The 24,172-nt window shown below is 35.5% G+C and overlaps 1 protein-coding gene across 1 annotated transcript in view; it reads right to left on the bottom strand.

The window, feature by feature from the left end:
• The window catches only part of LOC145694817 (uncharacterized), a 49,362-nt gene extending 44,055 nt beyond the window's left edge, over positions 1-5,307 (bottom strand). Inside the window, exon 1 of the mRNA XM_081771474.1 lies at positions 5,106-5,307. Coding sequence (XP_081627600.1) covers positions 5,106-5,152 — 47 coding nt within the window. The 5' untranslated portion in view covers positions 5,153-5,307. The remainder of the gene's footprint in view (positions 1-5,105) is intronic.
• Positions 5,308-24,172: the final 18,865 nt, after the last annotated feature.

The raw sequence follows: 24,172 nt of genomic DNA, 5'->3' as shown, positions 1-24,172 counted from the left end.
AGTATTAAGTTGTATGTTTCGGTGGAGGGCCAAAATTCGTCTATTAGACCAATAGGAATCGTGCAATTAACTCGCAATGTTGCCAACTTTGGTGAAATTTTTGCTAACTTCAAACATTTTTTTTCTGTCCTCACGAGCAATATCAATCATCTGCTTCTAGCATCGAAATCTACTCCATAAGGTCTCTTGAAAATGTAAAGCACTTACGTTTCTGATTATTACATCCCACGTTATAGCATGATGAAAAGCTGAAAATTTCATTAAGACGCCATGTTTGGACGCCATTTTCTCAAAAACCTCACCTTTTAAAAATCTGAATTTTTTACATGTATTGGAGAAGTACCTATGTATTTAATATCCGTTAATCGTTCATGCGGCTGCAGCCCCTAACATTCGCAATTAATTATTGAAATTTCGATTTTTGTACTTGAAATGTATATATTTCCTAGGGGCATTTACACCCTATACACAAGGCGAATTGAAAGCGAGTATGAAAATTTTGAGAGATGAATCCTGACATCAAATCCAGTAGAAAAAATCCTATAAACATGAGCCGAATTCCGTTTCGTTTTCGAGTTACAGGGTTTCCAACTCGAGACAATGGAAATCCTGGAATCTCGGGACAATGGAAGATAAAGTTCAGGGGGCCGCGGTGACTTAGTGGTAGAGCGTGCACCTCTGGTGCTTGAGGTCCTGGGTTCGATCCCAGCCCCCGCCAAGTGAACTTTGTGGTGGACAAACACCGTGTGCGTGGGTTTTCTCGGGGTTCTCCCGTTTCCTCCCACTTTCTTCATTCCACCATTTCATTCATTACTCATCATCCCCGTCTCCCTTAGCCTAACCGGCATAAACGTGGGACGTAAAACAAAGATTTCATTTCATTTCATTTGATAAAGTTCAGAAAGTTGATTTGCATCAGTATGATGATTTTTACGTGAGTTGCAATTCGGTTGGCAGTGTTGCCAACTTGGTAGAACTTTTATTTGTTTCCAAATGACACTGCGTGGATTTTATTTGATATTCATTAATGATTATAAACATCACATGAAGCACAATTTTCCCTACATCACTACAGTTTTCGAAAACTTACATGTATTTCATTAAAAGGTTTTATCTCGTGCGTTATTGATAGTTTGTGTGATTCGGTGTCGTGAACATCGTCCTTGTGCTCTCTGGAACCATGAAAATTTTCACTGGTAGCTTGACATTGTAGTGCACTAGTTAAGTGTTTGTGTGAATAACAATGGGGAAGTCCTATTACAGTAAGGACCGTATTAAATGTGTAGATTATTCTAAAAGCCATAAGATTGTGTACAGAAAGAATTCTAGACAAAAATTTTATTTTGCGGTAAAATATATGAATTGCGTACAGCGTGTCTACCCAAACGTACTATTAGGGGAGGATGCTTATTTGTGTCATGTACACAAGGCGATTTGAAAGGCAGTATAGAAAATTTTGAGAGGTGAATCCTTCACCGTAGTCTAAGTTTCACCGATAACGGCTGTTTTTAATGGCGACACATTCATGTTTAGCATGCTAAGTGTCTGGTTAATGGTTTCCAAATCTACATTCAGAGGAACAAATTCTTTATCTTGCTGATGCGTAATTACATATTTACACCTTCTTTCGTGGTCACCAATATTGTCATAAACTCATTTATTCATTATTTTGGCTGTATGCAGCTCAAGCAGTTTAATTCTCTCTTTAATTAAAAAAACTGGCACATACTAGAAAACGACGTTTCTATGTGTGCGTGTTCTCTCACTCAAAAGCAACAAAAAGGACAGCTTCTAGCATAACGCTGCACGGAAAATACAGTATAAAAATGTGACTTACAAGTATCTAGTTACTTACACATAATCAATGTAAATTCAATATTGCAACCTATATCCCACGTCGAATTTGTAAATATTATCAACTTATTAAATTTTCGAATCAATTGACAATTATTTTCTGCAATTATGCATGTCATCCCCTCGTGCCTCGTGGTGATTCGTTTGGGTACATGGTGCAAACTTACTTTTTACTTTTTATTTGTGGAATTTGTTAATTTTCTAAAATATAATGCTAAATCTTCTGTGTCTTTAAAAGTTATACTTAAAATTTTTGCTTACGTGTAGTTAACGTTAAAAAAAAGCTATTCCTTATAATAACTTGTTTCATCGTCAACGCTCGAGCAAACGTCCTATTTACAACTATCTAATATAATGTTTGCTCTATCTGGATTACCCTCCTATGGAGTAAACATTATAATATCTCTCACATATTCATGTTGTTCACGGTATATATTCAAAGCACCATTTACACAAATAATCTCTCCTCACAAAACCTCTCCTAAAACTACGTTTTGGCAGACGCGTTGTACGCAATACATATATTTTACCGCAAGATAAAATTTTTGTCAAGAATTCTTTCTGTACACAATTATCTTATGCCTTTTAAAGTAATCAACACATTTAATACGGTCCTTACTGTAATAGGACTACTTCATTGTTATTCACACACACTGTAACTAGTGCACTACAATATTATGTTACCAGTGAAAACAGTTTTCGTGGTTGCAGCAGAACTTCTTAAACGAATTCGAACTTGATGCGTGGAGTTATGAGAGGTTTTGCAATAATATAAGATAAATTTTCGTCTTCTTCTTCTTTTTATTATTATTATTATTATTATTATTATTATTACAACTTACATAGACGTAGTTTTTATGCGACATTTTGGTTTTACTAATGATAGCAAACATCAAGTGAAATCCACACTTAATGTTGCAAACTATCAATAACGCACGAAACAAACCTTTCAATGAAATATAATATTGTAATGTTTGGTAGATATATTTCGAAAACTGTGGTTATGTGGGGAAAATTGTGCTTCATGTGATGTTTACAATCATTAATGAATACAAAATATCAAATAAAAACCACGTAGTGTCATTTGGAAACAAATAAAAGTTCTACCAAGTTGGCAACACTGCCAACCGAATTGCAACGCACGTAAAAATTATCATAGTCATACAAATCAACTTTCTGAACTTCATCATAACTTTAACACATAGTTCTGATTTGACGCGAAATTTATATTTTATTTTCCATTGTCGCGAGCCGAGTTTGGGTCTCGAGTTGGAAACCCTGTAACTCGAAAACGAAGCGGAATTCGACTCATGTTCATAGGAACTTTTCTACTGGATTTGATGTCAGAATTCATCTCTCAAAATTTTCATACTCCCTTTCAAATCGCCTTGTGTACAGGACCTAAATGCCCATAGGAAATATTTACATTTCAAGTACAAAAATCGAAATTTCAATAATTAATTGCGAATGTTAGAGGCTGCAGCCGCATGAACGGTTAACGGCAATTAAATACTTAGGTACTTCTCCAATACATGTAAAAAATTCAGATTTTTAAAAGGTGGGTCTTTTTGAGAAAATTGCGTCTTAATGAAATTTTCAGCTTTTCATCATGCTATAACGTGGGATGTAATAATCAGAAACGTAAGTGCTTTACATTTTCAAGAGACCTTATGGAGTAGATTTCGATGCTAGAAGCAGATGATTGATATTGCTCGTGAGGACAGAGAAAAAAATGTTTGAAGTTAGCAAAAATTTCACCAAAGTTGGCAACATTGCGAGTTAATTGCACGATTCCTATTGGACCAATAGACGAATTTTGGCACTCCACCGAAACATACAACTTTATACTCTTCCTGCTATTGCGATTATGTTACTAAGTACACTCGTTTCTCCACAACAAAACTTTTAATTTGACATGTTTTTCAGTTTTTCGAGGAATCCGAGAGGATGGCAGCCATTTTGGAAGGCTGTATATCGAAGGAATTTTTTTTTCCAGCAAAAAGAAAAAATATGGGTCTAATAATATTGCATGTAGATGCCATATAAAAAAATTAAATGAAATCTGAGACTATGATGGGGACCAATTGTGGTTTGCCTGGACGATTTGAAATGGAATCGGTCAAATGGTGGTGATAATGTTCATTGTTGACCGGCAAGACTCGTAAATGATTTTTTCAGCAGCACTATCTGGCGGAAACATTAGAAAACGTGTATATTCGACCTTTTAAAAGAAGAACGGGTAAACGGAAGCTAGGACGAGTAAACTCGTCGTTTTGTTTTCGATAAAAATAAAAAAGGACGGGCATACTCGTCCCTTTACGTTAAGTGGTTAAGCTTATGTGAACCCTTCCATTATAACTCGGTCGTTACATAATAACACCAAGGTGAAACTAACTTATTTGTGTCCACATGTGATATAAATACAGAGCAAATTATTTAAACCAAAAAAAAAGCAAATTTAAACAAAAAGAACGGGTTTTTTGTTTTTTTTTTCAATAAAAACCATGGTTTTTGCCAACCCTCATCTATATAAAGGAATGCAAGCCCATAGCCCAAAATTATGATACAAAAAATCGATTGAAGAAAAAAAGAGGCATATACCGGATGTAATGAATTTATGTATGAATCCGTACAATAAATCTGCACCACCAAGCCAAAACTTAGTCTGTATGATCACCTATTACGAAGTGAAATGAAATTGAGAATGACAAGCCACAAAGGAATGCAAAATTTTAAACCATACTCAGTTAACGAATCCACGAGATTCTTTTTATTTTATTTTTAGATTTGCGGTTTGAAAATTATCAATCTGTACGTTAATCTGCACCATACTTATTTGCCAAATAATTAAATGTCCCAAACGCCGAAAACATAGCAGATCGATGGCTTACAGAATTTCCACACAAGTATACACACACATGCTTACTATGGAAAATCTACATATACACAAATTTACTCATGATTGTCTGCCATACAATTAACTAGCTTGTAACTGCGTGTATTGTAGGCATATAATAAAAAGTATTTATATATTCTTCCTCTCAAATTTATTCGCATGCATAAATAACTAGCTTCACAAAGCTCTTTTTTCACTTCAGAAACTCACAAGAAAATAAACAATAAAAATATATCTGCATTAACTTCAAACTTGAAATTCAATGAAGTAGTTCATTAGCCGTATTTGAGCATCATGCAAAGCATATCATCTGGTGACTTTAGCTCAGCTGATCATCAAAATTTGTTTACTATACCTTTCATCAACATCGCTTCCAGCTTTCGCAAGTTCATAATCACTCATTGTGCCGAAATTGGGCTTTAAAAGATCTCAAATAAATAACGAAAAATATTTGTTATGCAAGTACACCTCTACCATACCCAAATTTTATCAGTCTGAGCACCGCACAGTACACTGCAGACCGACCAATAGATATGTCTGGCTGTCAACCTTGCAGGTTCAGAAATTCCCACATTACCCACCAAACAACGTTGCTAACAATAAATCAGGGCACTCATTCTGTAAACGTCTGCGTCAACGCAACGTAAAATTTGCGATATACATTGCAAGTATTGGCAAAAACTTATGCACGTTTTGTGTTGCCATGCGTTCGCAAATTTGGAAGAGTGATGTCAAATTCATACGAGATTGAGTTAACCTAACGCTAAATATTCGTTTTAGTTTGCGATGATCAGCAAAGCCCTTACAATAGCGATTTCCACTAAAATACGAAGTCAATATTTAAATTCAAAAATAAATGTAAAACACCCCTTAAATATTTCTCAATATTTGGAGGTGGGCAAGGAAAGAATTCATCGAAAGAAAAATAACACAATTTTATTGATTCGCATAATAAGTATCAATGCAGTAACTATTGCCTTTGCATGGATAGTGTGTGAAACTATATAAGTATATCTTTAAAAAAGAGGTTCTCAAACTTTACGATAACGCAGACTCAGTATTCATTCGAAAACTGATCTGAGGAGTCCCTTGCAATGCTATTTGAAATGTAACATGGTACCATATTTCGTTAGATATTCATGAAGTAAAGTTAACATGTTATCTTATGGGGACTGAGAAACCAGTGGCAAAAGGTATAACATCCCCTTATACGGAAAGTATTATAAAACATGCGTTTTCAGTTATACGTCTGCTGTACGTTAAGTCCAAAAACTACAGGGATTACGCATGTAACCTATCTTTTTAAGTACGCCATCTACAATTTTTTTCTCAGTGTAAAAGCAGCGAATTGCTGTTATTATTCAGTTCAAAATCTCTTGTCGTCGCGAATTCTGTAAAGAAATTTGAAGCTTAAAATGCATAAAACGATAATTATGCCTGTTGTTCTGTATGGTTGTGAAACATGGTCGCTTACTCTGAGGAAAGAATGTAGACTGAAAGTATTTGAGATCAAGATCCTGAGACGAATATTCGGATCCAAGAGGAATGGGAATGGGTAATTCCGGGAACTACATAACTAGGAACTACATAATTTATACAGTTTACCAAACACTGTTAGAGTCATCAAGTCTGGGAGGCTCGGGTTGGCAGGTCATGTAGCGAGAATGGAAGAAGGTAGGAACGCTTTCGAAGTCTTAACTGGAAGATCAATCGGAAAACAACCATTAGGAAGACCTATGCGCAGATGGGAGGGCAATATTAAGATGCATCTCTCAGAAATAGCAATACAGAGTAAAAACTGGATCCAGGTGGCTAAGGATAGAAGTCAGTGGAGAGCTTATGCGAACGCGGCATTGAACCTCTAGGTTCCATAGGCGATAGATTTAGAAAGAAGTTTTAATGGCTCACGGAGCCGTTCTGATATGAGCAAAGGGGACCCGAGAAGACTTCTTTCGGAAAGACGAACTTAGGTTCCCACAACCTTTCTGGTAGGAAAGCTCGTCAAGAAAGCATTTCCGATCGCAAAAATTGGACCAAGGCCTACAGGTCCTGCTCCTTGTGATCAGTGAGGAGCCCCTCGCGCCCTTGGCGATCTCCAAGTAGCTATTGTGGCCAGTCTGTACTGTTGAAAATACAGGTTACTCGTTATTTTCAAGAATGAAAATCATATGCTTGCTTTCTCTTAGCAATACAGGTTTATTAATAAACAATATTTTCAAATGCGAGGTCATTAATGTGTAGAATGAACTTCTTTGAGCTTTCTCAAAATTTCATTGAATTCTGTATCAGTCTTAGGTCTGATTCCACATTAAGATGCCTTCTGTGCAAGGTTTTAATGCTGCAAAGAGCAGAAAAGGTCTACTCACTTAAATAAGTCATAGGGAAATGCATAAAATATTGCAATGCTTTTTCTAGACAGCTCTCCATACTTAGATCGCACACGCAACCAGAAATTACAAAGTTAATTTTTGTTGAAATTGATTTTCCATGAATTATCGCAGAACAATTTCAATAACTGTTCTTGTTCTCTGTCAAAGAGATTCACGCTTGTAATGTCATGGATTCCTACATTAATGAATGGATTTTCAATATAACCATTTCCAGGTTATGATGCGGAGAAATATTCCCAAAAACTTACAGAAAATGTTGTCAAGTGACCTGCAGGTGCTTTGAGCACTTCAGGAGTTTTTCACCTGAAAAATCAATAAAGTCCTTAAGCATGGAAATGATGAATATTTATTGTGTTGTACTGTCCACAGGTGCAGTTTCTAAATTGAAGCTTTAACTTGATTCTAAACTTGGAAAATATTAACATTTCTTCCTTGCAGGCTTAAATTAATTTCGTTGAAAAAGGAGAAAATATCTACCAAATACGTGAATTTACACAACCAATCGAACCCACACAAATTCTGGCTTTAAAAATTTTTGCGTGTCTAAAAGCAGTAAACGCATTTCATTACGCAGCTTAAAGAAGCGATATGGGACTTTCCCTCTTAATCAACGTACTTTTATGTAAGAAAACTAGAGAATGTTCACTGCCAATTTCTTCACATAAACTGTGAAAAGACGGAAATTTAAAGAAGCAATTTAATGAAATAAAGAATTTCTGTAACTTCATCCGGAACACATTTCAAGTGCTCGTGCATGTTTCTCATTGCAGAAGTTTCTCTGTTATGAACCATTGAATCCACTTTACTTCTGGTTCTAATGGTTTCACTCAAACCATTAGACCTGACTTCAAGCCTATAAAAGCATGTGCACAGCCAGTAATGATACCTACACATTTATCACACCTAATGTCGTTATTTACAATGAGGTAATTAAGTGCATAAAACACGTCTGCCGCTGTTCAAAGTATTTCCCTACAAGGCAAAAGTTTCTCACATATTGTCTCTTTATACTCAAAACAGATTAAAGCCAACAGGTTTGCTTCTCTATCCATATCTATAGGCTACCTTGAATTTTTGAAATTAAATGTTTTTAACATTGCAAGACATATTGCGGATTCTTCTTTACACTGTATAATTGGAAAAAGAAATAGCGTTTATTTCTCTAGCAGCTGCATCATTACATAATTTCCCACATAACTTTTGCTGCTAGGAGGACTAGATTCTCCGAAACTGTTTGGCTTTTCGCAGATTTGACAATTAGCAATGACCCATCTTATGACGCTAAAGTAGCTTTCGCTTTAGTCTCACCAACCGCTTCAGTCTTTAAGATTACACTTTTACTGCATTCATCCCCCTGCGTTTATTTATAAGAGAAATCTATCGACTTAACAACGTGTCCCTAATATTTCTTCTCCAAGTATCTTCGAAGATGAATAGGTTTCATGGTTTCGTTGCTTAGTAGCTACTTCATAACACAAGACATATTGCACACCTGGCTGTCATCACTTCCTACGTATGTAAACCCACTACGTGTGAATCAAACAAAAAAAGTTTGACCCTCTTATGTTTCAGAATTGTTGAACTTTTTTTTTTTTTTTTTGTTTAATGGCAATTTCACATATCTGCATTAGGTAGTGCTATTATTTTTGATCAAATTGTGTAGCTTTCAAGAAATAAGTACAGTTTTGTTGGATTTAGCATGTTTTGATTCCAAATCTTCAATTTGTTTGCTATTTACATCATGTTTTCCAATGCCATGATACTTTGGCATGGAAAATAAGAAAACAAAATACTACAGGATACAAAGAACGTTTAATACTCATTTATAGGTTACGAAAAAAATATGTTTGTGAACTAGTTATTGTTAGAAAAAATGAAAGACCTTTAAAAAAGTTATTAGAAAAAATGAAAAGTCTCTTTCAAAAAATGTCTTTATCTTCCAAGCCTTCCATACAATAGTTATGATCTTCCTCCCTCGTTGGTTCACAAAGCACCTTTGCATAAAATGATAAGTCTTGGTCATTTCGCCAATATTATTCAAAATGATTCTTTAGCAGCATGTCAACATCATCTAGTTTCTTTCCGTTTACTGGCTGGAAAGAATTATTTAGTATGTTTTAACCCCGTTTTTGGTATGATTCTCGTCTCTTCTTTGTGAAACACTAGAGACGAGACTCCGATTTAGAAGAACAAACCGAGACCAGAAATTGACATTTATCGTCTCAAGTGAAACACTATTCCAGTTCATCTTATAATGGTCAAATAAATAGTAACATTATAATGTTCTTTATAAACCACTGGGCATTGTCGCTGTTTACAACATTACACAAGTTCTGATCTTCTAATATTTTCAACAGAAATAAGCCGCATTCACACCAGACAGCGACATTGAATACAAAAGTCTTTACGGCTCACTGTATTGTGAATCTCGTTCAGTCGGCATCGCTACGTCATTGTACAGTACAATAGAAATGGGTCTTACTCGTTTCCAAGTTTTCTTATTTTGTATCATCATCCGCAATAAAAAGTTCGCATATTCTGTAATCAGTGGTGTAACTGAGGGTCCCTCAGGGCCTGCAGTGCGGGGAGCCCGCAGAGTTTGAAGGCCTACCGCGAAGAAAATGTCTAAAACTATAAGTTCCAAAAAAAAAAAAAAAAAAAAAAAAAAAAGTGAGCTGAATACGGAATATCCATTTCCCTGAATAATATTATTTTCTTTAGAAAAGGAAAAAAGTACGCTCTGGATGAAAATTTATCCATTCTAGTATTATGAGTTTAAAAAATCATCTTAGCACTCGAGGATTAAGGAAAAATAATTTTGCTGCCGACTGTACAATGTGCTGAAAATGTCTCTTTTTTGTGCAAAAATTTAAGCAAAAGGAATACGTATCCCTATTACTACTGATTAAAAAATTGATTAATTAAATATATTTAGTTAGGTATGGTAGATGATTTCAGATAATATTATTTATCGGCAAACAGTATCCCACGCTGTCGTATCTGTGCATAGGAGGTAGGTTTTAATCTTTTTTGTAGAAGTTAAGCAAAAGAACCTGTTTTACCTCAAAATGCTTAATTACAATTTTATTTACACAAAGAGAATTTTAACATATATAAAAGGATATTAATGATGCTATTTGCATATTATCTGAGTTACTTGCTACAAAAAAACTATTTACGCAAGGAAGCCAAAACTAGAAAGCTCAGACTGTCTTTCTTAGCTAACTTTTACAAGTGGTACCAATTGAAATTCACATGAGTATATGGTAACCTCTCACCCGAACTCCAAGGTTAGTTTCTCTGCAAATGCCTAAAAATAATCCACCTTATGCAGAGTCGTTTTGACGTATGATTAGCGCCATATTAAAACCCTGACTACTGCAGAAAGCATATGTTAGTCGAACTCTTTAGTATGGCACTAATCACGAGTCAGGACGACTCTGCATAGGCCCCAATGTCTCTTAATGTCTCTGTTGCCTCCGTTTTCACTCTCTCTTCTGCCAGCCTAAATATCCATTATATTACAAGGTTTATCAGTCCAATTATAAAGTTTCATTAGTTTCTATCACCGTTGTCCCTTAGGACAAGTTATTATAAAAAAAGGAAAAACATATCAATGATTCCTCTTAATTACTTTCTAAGGCTTTTTCTTAATTCACTTAAGCACTATCACTTTTTAACATATTAGCATATCCATTTACTCCTCTTTATATATATATATATATATATATATATATATATATATATATATATATATATATATATATATAAACTGTTTCCAACACACTACATTCAGTTCAGATCCTTTATAACTTGCATTGTTCCGTTTTCAAACTGGTATTACACAATGAAATAAAGTTGAAAACAACAATTCGCGAACTAGCATATCTCCTATTAACAGATCTGCGGTTTGGGCCTAAAAGGGCCAATGTCAAAAAATACCATTTTGAGAAAAATGCATTTGAAGTTTTTAGTTTTTTGTTTGAAGGTATTACAAACATACTTGGAAATAGAAAAACAAAACATACTTTCACCAATGAAAGATATGTTTATGCCCTACCGGATACTTGCATTTTCATGAATATATATCTCAGCTTATCTCCGTGATATCTCTTGATATTGGTCGCTTTGATCTTGAAATTCTACTAGTTTTTTAACAGATACAATGATATCGGCCCTTTATTGAAAGTTTAAACTTTGAACTTGCTTAAAATAAAATGAAATCTTCGTTTTACGTTCCACGGTTATGCCGGTTAGGCTAAAGGACACGGTGATGACGAGTAATGAATGAAATGGCGGAATGCAGAAAGTGGGAGGAAACGGGAGAACCCCGAGAAAACTCACGCACACGGTGTTTGTCCACCACAAAGTTCACTTGGCGGGGCTGAGATCGAACCCGGAACCCCAAGCACCAGAGGCGAACGATCTACCACTGAGCCACCGCGGCCCCTTGAGCTTGCTTACAAATTATGCTTTGAGCATAAAGCATTCCGCTAAGACATGCAATTGCCATGAAAATTATGTAGCGAATCTTCTCCTTGAAGTGAAACGTTAAGCATATAATGAAATTTTAACAGGTGTTTCCCTATTGTATTACAAATCCCAAAACAACGCTAGACAGTTGTTAACGATAAATAGCCTATATCAAAATATGGTTGAACTCAGAAAATAACTAGAAATTGCTAAAAGAAAAAAAAAAAAAAAAAAAAAAGAACATATGGCTAGAAAATCCACTAGTGGCTTTTTTGAAAATTTGTGGCTAGGCAGGTTCTCAAAATGGCTAGATGTAGCCAAAAACTGGCTGAATTGGCAACCCTATGCAGTGTTAACAAAATATACACTTTTAACCATGATTGGTCACTATGGGCCAGATTGTTGTCGGATTCACACTCACAGATACAAAAGCAGAACATTATTACCAAGGATCTTGTAAAATCTTTATCTCTATTTTACAACATCCTTGATTATTACCCTATCTTCCTTTAGGTGTCACACAAAAGACGCCACTTTTCAAGTCAAACAAATAGATACAAAGTTTAAACATTTGCCTCAACTGAGTTTCCAGGTAAAAAAAAAAAAAGGCCAATTCTCACTTTGGTCGCGTCATTGGCCCTAATACACATTATTTTTAGTAGATTGAAGAAAGGCCAATGTATACCTTGGCCGTTTTTAAGCAGAGAAAAACTTCATCCTCAGCAAGGGCCTATAATATTATTTGAAAAGTTATTCTAAAACTATTCCACGTTGACACTTGCCCTTCTTACACAAGAAAATACACATTTGGAGACATTCAAACTGCTGAAAATCCCATTTTCGTCAAAAAGTGACATTGGCCCTTTTAGACCCAAGCCACAGAGTTAACTATATTTTGGCTTCTAGCATTCCCGGTGTATGCACAGCTATTTTGTTGTTTCTGACCTTACCAATGAGTGTTTCTGTAGCGGGGACATCTTTTTCAAAATTAGAACCGATAAACAACTATTTACGCAGTTCCATGTCTCAAGAACGGTTGACCAGTCTCAGTATTTTAAGTGTTTAATGTGAGAGAACAAGAGCAGTACACGTAAGTAATATAATAGAAATGTTTGCTGAAAAATGATAGAAGATTACACCGTTTCAAATGAATTTCGACGTTCAGCAGTTCGTTTGCTTTTTTGACGAGCATTAATTTTAATTGTAATTTAATTATATTCCATTGTCACTATGTTAATTATGATTTATGAACCATTGTCTTCTACAGGAACATAATAAGTGGCAAGTTAATGGGCATGAGGAGGGGGCAAAAATAATCCTGCGGGGAGACTGACTTTGACTCCTGCTACTGACTGTAACTTCCATATTTTCATTAATAACTCAGTTTTCTTAACATATTATCGCTTCTTTGTGCTTTCCTTAACAAAGCAGGGTGTAGTAATGAATAATTATTTGTAATTTTGAAAAAAAAAAAAAATAAAGCAAAATAAGAAAATTATAAGCAAAAAAAACCTTTATTCTTATGAAACTTTAGTCTGTCAAATAATTACGCAAAGAATATCCCGGGGGAAATTAGAGGGAAAATGCCTCCACACAATGCACAGGTATTAGGAACACTCACTAACATGTGAAGTTATTGACTAGAAACATGAACTGAACACACAACTACGTATTTCTGCGTTGAATATGAAATTCACACTTCATGCACAGTTCAAATGTGAAAAATCAATCAACATCTTCAGTTGAGATTATTCAAATAGGGAGAAAATGGCTATTTAAAACTTCAAGTGTGAACCTGCGCCTGGGGCGATGTATTAGCAATATTACGACGTATTCTTTCATAAGTTGTCTTGGTGGTCAAGTGTGCTTAGTAGTGCTCTTGAAATTCTAGTATTGAAGGGTGGCAGTTCGAATCTGTTTCCGGGAAGGTTCTTTTTCCTTTTGATATATGGAACCATTTCTTTAAATATAAAGCTCTGTTTTTAAATGCTTGAAAAAATAAAATCAGATGAACTGTCACTTTCAAAGTTCAGTCACATTTATTCATCCTGTCGTAATTTATATACGAAGACGCTAAAATGAGGAACGTTAACATTGTTATAATAGGAACTAGTGTTGCCACGAGACGAAACATTTCTCGTGTCTCGTCTCGTCTCGTCTCGTAAACGAGATGAGACAAAGCCCTTTTAGACGAGACACGAGACGAGACAGACAATTTGTCCCGTCTCGAAAACGAGACGAGACGGGACGCCTCGAGAAATGTCTCGTCTCGTCTCGTGTCTCGTAAATAAAAACGCTAGCGGGAATGGCCAAGATTGAAATTGACAGTGGTCATATAGATTGCAAAAGGAAAATTCCTTTTGTGAGAAAACATTGAAAAGCCTTCATAGAAAAGTGTCCTCTGTCTATTGAATGATACAATCGTGATACGTTAGCTTCCAAGAATATCATCCTTAATGTCTTGTCCCCAATTCCCCTTGCTGTAAACTGAGGAATTCTCATTTTTTTCATTTCTGGCTGGAATGATGACAAACAAAATCAAAGACAGGGAAGATTTTTACAAGGTCAAGAAACCGAACTACCGCCACCATCTATTCAATTTGAAAACTGGGTAAGGTCTACACTCATTACAGGCTGTAGTTGAAAGTTCTGGCTGAGATGACGAAAGAGAACAGAACAGACTACACTTGTCTTTATTCTCTGGTGGCGGTATTCTTTTTGCTATATGAACCGAAAACGGCGATTGAAGTATGTCATCTTGCAACTAAAATTTTGTCTTCTCTCTCTCTCTCTCTCACTCACTCACACACACACATACCCATAAAAACACTCTTTTACCATTTTACCAATCGCTCGCTTATTATACAGCAGTCATGTTGTAAAATTCACCTCTTCGTTTCGAAGGCGGGCGAAGGACAAAGAAAGCAAAGATATTATCGACGAACCCTTCAAATTGTTTGCTTTCAGCAAATTTATGATACTAATAATGACACTTTAGGTGAAGAGGTTTTAAAGGGAAATCTTCGTTTTGTTGGTGGGCGTTGGTGATGAACATGGCGAATAAATACGACTGAGTTTTTTTGAAACATGACAGTTCATCTGCTTTTGTTTTTTGAAGCACTTCTAAAAACAATTTCACCATTGAATTTCAATGGGAAATATTAAGAGTTAGTAATCAACGTTTTGGGATTTGGTTCACTTTCCAACGAGCAATAAACTGCAATAAAAAAACTTAATTTGTCGAAGTTGGAACTTAACAGATTTTGCTTCTATATCGCTGAATTAAAGAAGCATAATGTAAGACCGCAGTGCAATATTGTCCCACGGTTGTTCTTACTTTTGCTGGAAAAGATTCGGTTAAAAAGAATAAAGTTTTTGTGTTTGTGTGGTTTTATTTTTTTTCTTTTGACAGGTTTAATGAAACAACGTTCTTATTTCTCTATTGCGACTCATCTTCCAAGACAATTTTACATTAACTGCACGAGACTTAAATCGAGAGTTTCGCGTAAATTTGAGCTACCTGAAGATGAAATCCATGAAATTACGAAGTGTTGTGCAGTTAATATATAATTGCTTGTGGAGCAGAGGAAACGCATGTTTTTTAAACTGGACGCAGACAAGGTTGGACGACGACAAGCCTGGACACTTAATTTTGGTCGCTCCCGACAAGGTTGGACAACGACAAGGTTGGACGACGACAAGCTTGGACAACGACAAGCTTGGACACTTCTCAATTTTTTCCTCTTGCGCCACACTCGAACGAATTGCTGAGGTGTTCAAGCTTGTCGTGGTCGATCTCGACAAGCCTGGACACATCTCATTTTGGATCACTGACGACAAGGTTGGACGACAAGCCTGGACACATTCCTGGGGTGTCCAAGCTTGTCGTGGTTGATCCCGACAAGCCTAGACACATCTAATTTTGGGTCGCTGACGACAAGGTTGGCCAACGACAAGCCTAGACACATTCCTGAAGATGTCCAGGCTTGTCGGGATCGACCCCGAGATGCTTTGACATATCTCATTTTGGGTCGCTGACGACAAGGTGGCCAACGACAAGCTTGGACACAAAAAGTGTCCAGGCTTGTCGTCCAACATTGTCGTCATCCAACCTTGGCGCGGTCCCTTTCTAAACCGCTAGTACTCGGCGACGAGTAGAGATATTGATTTTGATCAACTGTTGGCAGACATCTCAGACAATGCAGTTTCAGTCGCTATAGAGCGCTAAGAGCATAAAGCAGTCCTGTACATGAACATAACCAACCAGATGAAAATGAATGTCATCACTCTCATGAATATTGAGACATCTGCATCTTCTCTAAGAATAGCATTTATTATGCCACAATGTTCTCTGCGGTGCACAAAATTCTTTTCACTTAGCTCCTGGACAATCACTATTTTGTAAAGATGAAATTTGAGATCATCATGAAAGATGCGATGAAGCGAACAACGTGACATACCCAGCGATACAGCCTGTAACCAATCTGATCGTTTCTGACTAGCAAGAACTGCCCTTTTTACTCTGTCTATGTCTTTTCCGGAGTTTGGACTGAACGGGGAAGACCAGATGGTTTCTTTTTCATCACAAATCCAGTACTGTACTTCTGAATGTTGCAACCCATAGAAGTGTAGTATTTCGATCTGGGACTCAACCTCGAGGTTCGAAATTAAACTTTCGACGGTAAAGAGGTTGAACAGTGACCACAGAATCATTGTTTCTAAAGAACTGCTCGACCGGAAACACACAATATTCTACGTTCCAATGCTCCATAGCAACTGAAACTGCCAACGGTCGTTCCAAATCAATGCCCCTACTCGTCGCCGAGTACTAGCAGTTTAAAAAACATGCATTTTCTTTGCTCCACCCTGGAGTTCATTTTCTAGGCGTCGCGAATCCTATAGGTAGGTCCTATGGATTCACGAGCGTCCGCAGATTCCACTTTGAGAACAACTGCTTTAAACGATACTCCAAACATACGAAACTAACGGTCTATATAGTTAGGGAAGAAATATTTCTGAAAATTGATTCATCTCAATACCGATTGCTGTGGAGTTTAAATAAGAGGAGAAAATAAGTAGAGTACTAAAGCAGGTATATCGGGTTCCTTACACACACCAAGAAACTCCCGCCGCCATGGCTCAGTAGTAGAATATTCACCGCTAGTGCGTGAAGCACCTGGTTCAATGACAGCTTGAGCCAAGCGAGTATTGTGGTGGACAAACACCGCGTGCGTGAGTTTCCTCGGGGGTTCTCTTGTTTCCTTCCACCTTCTTATCATCGGAAGCATTTTCAATATGAAGCGAAAATTGACCGGCATAGCTCTACTCAAATAAGCGCAATAAAGCAGTGAAAACGAGTGCAGTATAATCGTTTCCTTTTGCAGCAACTACAAGCACCAAACACGAATACAATTAGTTGAGAGAAGAAAAGATAGAAACAACGAGATTGATCAAGGAGTTTAATACGATACGGTGTTATATCTGTGACCACTATAACAACGTGTTAGCTTCACACTTTATACAAATACCCTCGGGGCGAGAAGTGGCGATCTCGGAGCTGCACCTCGATACTAGCGCCATGTCATGGTATCCAACACATTTTGAACGCGATATCACAGGAAAGGTGCATCTCTCCACTCTTGTTCCTTCACAGGCGTGTTATAAGCATCGGAAGCTGTCGCCTCCACTCAAGTTCAGTCAAATTCGCGGGGAGATGAAATTGGGGCTCCAGGCTAATGTTTTGTAGGCCGCACTCTTCAGGTCCATCTCTGTTATCATAAAATTAGGAAAAATAGATTACTCTATCAATCTTGTCCAATTTAGTCACGAAATAAAATATCTAGGGCAAGAAGGGATTTGCTTTAACTTAGGAGTCAGTTTTACACTATGTTCTCAAAATTAAAGAAAAAGAATCAAACTCCCTCTACCTACTCTATATCAAGATAATTCATTATAGTCTACTGAAAATAGCATTTGACCTTGAACAAATTGCAACAGAAGCCATTTCAATGACATTCAACTTCTTATGTATCACTTTTTAACATATGCAAAATCGGACAAAATTCTCCCATGGGAAAGTAGTTTTTTTTTAGAAGTTTCCAATATGGCCACCAGCGCAAAGAAAGTCATTTATTCATTACTAGGATGGTAGCAGTAATTCATGTTCAGGGGGTAATTTTAGAGTCTGAGTTCATAGAATATTGTTTGTTTTTACAAGAATAGAAGTTCTAATTATTATGCTTTCTTTTCTTCTTTTCAGATTAAATATGAAAATGATTACTCCAATTTTACGGTCTAACTGATCTGGTTCATCATAAAAAATGGATACTTGTGGACAAATTTGCATTCTTTGTTAAAAAGACAGTGACTCAAGTGAGTTAATTCAATTGCAAGAAAAGGTGACAATGGAATTAACCAGGCTAGCAGAAAACGTTGTTCGGATATTATTGCGTCTACCGGAGATTTTGTGCATTCCTTATGTCGGAAGCATTTCACAAACAAAGATATAAAGAGTACTGTCAGGAGGAAATGTAGTGAGCTCGAACCATCTACCTCTAGGAAGAGATCGCGTTCCAGTGGTGGTGTATTTAACAGTTAACAGTTTATTCCTGTATATTTTGGACCTTTTTGGTAAAGTGCTGTATTATGAATGGGAATTGCAAAATAGCTTTTATTTCTGGTATTGTATGTATAAATGTCACTGTTGCATTTAAGAGACGGTTTCAGGTATTTTCTTATAAAGATTGCCGTTCGTAATATATAAAGGCAAGGCAGTGGAAGAATTTTAAGCTCACGGAATATTCTTTTGCATGATACTCTTGATTTGATACCTTTCATTGTTCTCAGCACCCTTTTTTGAATCTTAAAAATTGTCTTACATTCTGCTGCGTTTCCCAGTGTACTATTCCATACGTAAGTAGACTCTCAAACTGACTATGATAAATTACTTTTAATGCTGATATGTTGAATGATGTTTTCACACTTTTTAAGGCATAGTGCACTTTACAAAATTTCTTTTGGAGTACAGATACATGTCTATCCCACGTTAGTGTATCACATACCTGAGTCCTAAAAATTTCGTTGCTTTAACGTTATCTATAAATTTATTTTTAATAGATATGGTTGGATTATTTACATTTGTATTTCGAGAGTGATGAAAGTTTATTACTGTAGTTTTATCGGTATTTAATTTTAATTTATTATTTTAAAAATATATTAATATTCAAAATATATTATAATATATTAAAACTTTTTGTTTTAAATATATTTATCGGATAATAGCTTGCGAAGAGGAATTCTTTATCGTTAGAATTACACATCTTTCCTCCTGAAACGCACTTGCTCGAATGATTTCAGGGTTATAGCTTACACGCTGACACGGAATTTGTTGACATTTGCATTGGTGATTTCATAGAGCTATTGCTGACGTCGTTGGAAAGGAATGTGCTGACGTTTGAATTCATGATTTCATCACAATTGCTGACGTCATGCTGACAAAACCAAATTTACAGATCTGGCTGTGTACTAAATTCAAATTGATGACTCCGTCCAACAAGTCTTTTATAGCATAAAGATACAGATCCAGTGTTTAAGAAACGTAATAGTTTTTCTTGTTTTGATGCTTCCATGGGTAAATATCTCGCTGGTAAAATAATATCCCTATCATTTTCAAACTTCACTACGATTCGTAATCCAAACATTGTAGGAATCATTTGGCTAGCTAAGATTCTATAAGGTACATTCTGTTGCAAATCGGTAATCTTTTTCATCACATCACGTGAGTTTAGAAACTGCAGACAAGTAGCCATAATGAAGTTATCATGAATACTATCTCGAACGATGATGAAAAACTGATACCGTTGATTACCATGTTCTGACGTGTACTATTTCATCATGATGAACAATGTTGCCATGTTTTTGTTCTAAACAGTTACGAAACGGTTTTTTACTAACTTAGTGCACAAACTTAAAAAATTTCCAACCAAAATTTTCCAAACAGAAATTTCAAACAAAATTTTTCAAAAAATTTTACAAACAAAAATTTCAAACAAACAATTTTGAAACGAAAATAATTTTCAAACAAAATAATTCAATCTAAAAATTTCAAACAAAATTTTGAAACGAAAAATTCCGAACAAAAATTTCAAACAAAAAATTTTCCAACAAAATTTTGAAAGAAAATTAAAACAAAAATTTTTCAAACCAAAATTTTCAACTAAAATAACTTCACGGTTCACGGTTAATGTCAAACTTTATCAAGGTTTTTAACTATTCGATTAACAAATAAACGGTTTTGATCATATTTATCAGGGAGTGCGAAATGTTGAATGAAAGCGTTCAAACCAAGATTTTTAAACAGTAATCAATAAATGTTAAACAAAACTTAAAACTGAATGCAGCAAAGATTTGAAAATCATCAGCCAATCAGATTCGAAAGATTGTGATTAACCAATCAGATTGCATGAAAGATAGTGATCAGCCAATCTAATTGCATCAACAATAACTTTGTCAGTGATCAGATTACATCACCTTGTGACAAAATTTCAAAGTGTTGTAGCATATCAGGTATCATGTATCGCCTTTAGATTATGAGTCATAAGATTCAATAAGGTTACCTATCAGATTTCTAAAGCTCAAGGTGAAATCAACCACCACTAATGAACTTAGACTATGAGATGTGACTAAAGTTCAAAGTATTGTTTCAAATTTCGCGCCTCATGCTAAAATTTTGTTTATCACAATTCCCAGATTTAAAGAATGGTCCTACGTACCTCTCTCAATATACCTAAGTCTTAGAATTAATCATATCATTATATGCTTGTTGGTAGGTATGGAATGAGGCCACAGGCTGTTAAGTGTTTGAGGTAATGACACATGCATATGAATTGGTTGCTAGAGAATAAACTGTGTAAACAGTTAGTTTATATAATGGAAATAGATTCGAATGGATTGAGTGAAATCTAGATGTATGTGGAATATTATGAAGATAATTAACAGAGTTGCGGTTGTTACAGATTAAGAATAAAGGTATAGAATAATTCAGTAATAGTCGTGTGTATATTTTCTAATAGTTTTAACATTGGCGCAGTCGATTTCGAACAACGCTATTTAACTCAGATATTATGGCATCTTTTTCGTTTTCAGAGCAAGATCAGAGACAGGATATTTTGATGAGCAACTTAGAAATCACGTACAGCAAATGGGCGCATCGCTTTAAATTTCATTCTATGAAACAGAAGGAGAACCAGAATGTCATGCAGTTTGCAACGGAGCTCCAGAAGGCTGTTTCCGCGTGTGCATTGGAAAAATATCAAGAGCTTGCATTATGTAATCAATTGATTTTTGGATTATCAAGCAACCGAATCCGAAGTTTGTTACTTTGTAAGGACAATTTAACGTTTCAGGAAGCAATACGAATGGCTTGTGATTTGGAGCTTTCTAATGCGCAAGTTTCGCTTAAGCAAGTGCAGAATAATCAACAGGGGGTAACAACTGTTTGTCAACGGTGTTTACAAGTAAATACAAATCAAAGAAGGAAGTTTCCATGCAGAAGGTGCAACAAATTTCATGCTTTCCGTAACTGTCCTGCATATGGAAAACAATGTTTTTCATGTCACGGAAATAATCATTTCTCGTACGCCTGTAGATACAAAACTTTTTCGAATAGTGCACAGCAGATACAGCAGTTTCAAACAAACATAGTGCAAGGGAGTGACGATAATACTGGTCAAGTTAGTGATACCGACATCACTTCTAAAATCTTTTTGCCAGAAAACAAGAATGATGTACGTTTACAACAAAGAACGGAGCATTCTATTTTTGGTTTGGATGTCAAGGAAACAGAAGTAAAAAACGATGTTAAAAGTTTTGAACAGGACAGTTCAGTAATCAGCCACAAAGAAGGCAATCAAGAAATAATTAATCCAGAGGTAATTGAAGAATTACAGTCTAAAGAAGAGGGCGAAGTACAAGACAAGGATGGAGATATTACAAAGTATGAGAAGAAAATTAGAAAGAAAGGAAAGAAGAGTAAGAAATTACAGGAAAACCAAAAGACACCAAATAATCCTGAAAGCAAGTATAGTTCGGTGGAGGTGATTAACAAGCAGGATACGGTAGACGAGATTTTCAAAGGAACAAACGAAATAGCAGAGGAGGGGGAAAGGAAAGAAGAAAGAGAAGAAAACATAGGGCTAGTAAGTTGTAACTGTAAATTCGAATTGATGCGATGTTTGGCAGATGAATTGAAAAAGAGAGATGACGTTTTGGAACAAGTTAAAAAACGAAATGGAACAATAGAGCAATTGGTTATTGGTGAATTAAAGAAACGTGGAGAAGGACTAGATCAGTTGCGAGCTGATATGGTAAAAATAAAGAAACAGCTGGATGTACATGCAATGAAGATTGAGAATTTGGAACACAAAGTTGACTCGTGGTACATGCATTTAGACAATAGATTGAAAGAAGCGAATGTACGGTGAAAAGAGTTATGGAACAGATATGAACTCATTAGTTTTGTTAAGTTTATCTGTGATGCAGAATGTAATTGTTAATGTAATTGGAATTAGGTGCTGTTAGATTACCTATTCTATGACATATTGAAGGAATATTAAATGAGTGCCTAGAAGATAAAGTCTATTTACGTAAAGAGGGGAGAGTGTTGGTAGGTATGGAATGAGGCCACAGGCTGTTAAGTGTTTGAGGTAATGACACATGCATATGAATTGGTTGCTAGAGAATAAACTGTGTAAACAGTTAGTTTATATAATGGAAATAGATTCGAATGGATTGAGTGAAATCTAGATGTATGTGGAATATTATGAAGATAATTAACAGAGTTGCGGTTGTTACAGATTAAGAATAAAGGTATAGAATAATTCAGTAATAGTCGTGTGTATATTTTCTAATAGTTTTAACAATGCTGTAGTTACTTCTCAATAAGGTCAATAACCTCTGTCAATTGTTTACCATAGAAAGAAATAATCAGAACCAACTGTTGTCTAGAAGTGTGTTATTTGATAACTCCCACGATTTTTGAAAAGGAAATGAATCCCTGTACACTACCTCATCAAGGTCAATCACGTGGTACAACGTATTGCTTTCGTTCATATTTTGCCCCGTAGGCTGAATAATTAAGACCAATGACGTAATTTTATTTTGACAATTCTCAAATTATCCTCCCAAAAGTTTAAGAGAAACGTATCAACGTACTAATATTTGACAATGATTTACCCAAAGAATGGGATAACACTCAATTCTACGAACAATTACCAATTATTGATTTGACAATAAAAGACGTACTCCTCCGAAAACTTAGGATTGATGCACAAATATACCTATGTGTTATGAAAAAAAGTAATAAATCCTGTACTCATTCAATAATAAAGCAGTATCAAAGAAGATAAAATAGGTCATTAACCTTCGAAATTTAAATATTTGGCCTTAAGAGAGACACCGAAATTTACAATGGGTCCTAGAGAACGTTTACCGAATTTTATTTGGTAATTCCCAAATTAAAGAAATGGTCCTATGTAACCCCAAAAATTTAAATAAGAAACTTCAAAGTATAAAGGAAATGACCCCTGTACACATCCATCCTTATCATAGGGGTCAATCACTTCCGAAATTTACATTTTTGACAATTTTTTACCCATGAAAGGGAACGAGATTTATAATGGTATTTATTAGGGCACTATACTAGTATACCAAATTGGGTAATTTCCAAATTTTATGGGGAGAGTCAATGTACCTTTCCTAAATTTTCAATGTACCTATATCTTAAGAAAGAAAATAGACCTCTGTACACGTCCATATAATCATATAAGGTAATAAGACTTTATCAAATGGAATAAATTGGGTCAATAACCGAACACATGGTCGTACTAATTTTTATTATTTTTTTAACCGTAAAAGGAAACGAGATGGATCACCGAAGTTTATAACTACGATACATACTCGCATAAGAGTCGTATATTATTATATCAAACTTTTAAATTGGACGATTTCCAAAATTTAAGGGTGGGTCAATGTACCTCTACCAAAATTTTAAGATGAAAGCACCGATGTACCTATATCTTAAGAAATAGAATAGACCCCTGTACATGCCCACATAATCACATAAGGTAATAAGACCTCATCCAACAGAAATAAAATGGGTCAATAACATCCGAAATTTGACTTTTAACAATTTGTTAACCTTGAAAGGAAACAAAATGAACCACCCAAATTTATGGCGACACATATTAGGGTCCTATAGTACTATATTATATGTTCAAATTGGGCAATATCCAAAATATAAGGTAATAAAACCACATCAAAGGGGCTCAATAAAATCCGAAACTTGATTGTTTGGTAATTTGTTACCCATGAAAGGAAACGAGGTGGACCATCCAAATTTATAGTGGTACATATTGAGGTCCTGTACTATGATACCAAATGCTTATATTGGATAATTTCTAAAACAGATGGGGTGAGCCAAGGTACCCCTCCCAAATTTTTAAAAGGTTGCATCAATGTACCTATGTCTTATGATAAAATATGGACCCCTATACATGACCAT

This window comes from Thermobia domestica, chromosome 9, assembly GCF_964235325.1.
Source record: "Thermobia domestica chromosome 9, izTheDome1.hap1.1, whole genome shotgun sequence".
Classification (NCBI taxonomy): Eukaryota; Metazoa; Arthropoda; class Insecta; order Zygentoma; family Lepismatidae; genus Thermobia; species Thermobia domestica.
The sequence above is the reverse complement of the archived record's forward strand: the minus strand, read 5'-3'. Positions and strand labels throughout refer to the sequence as shown.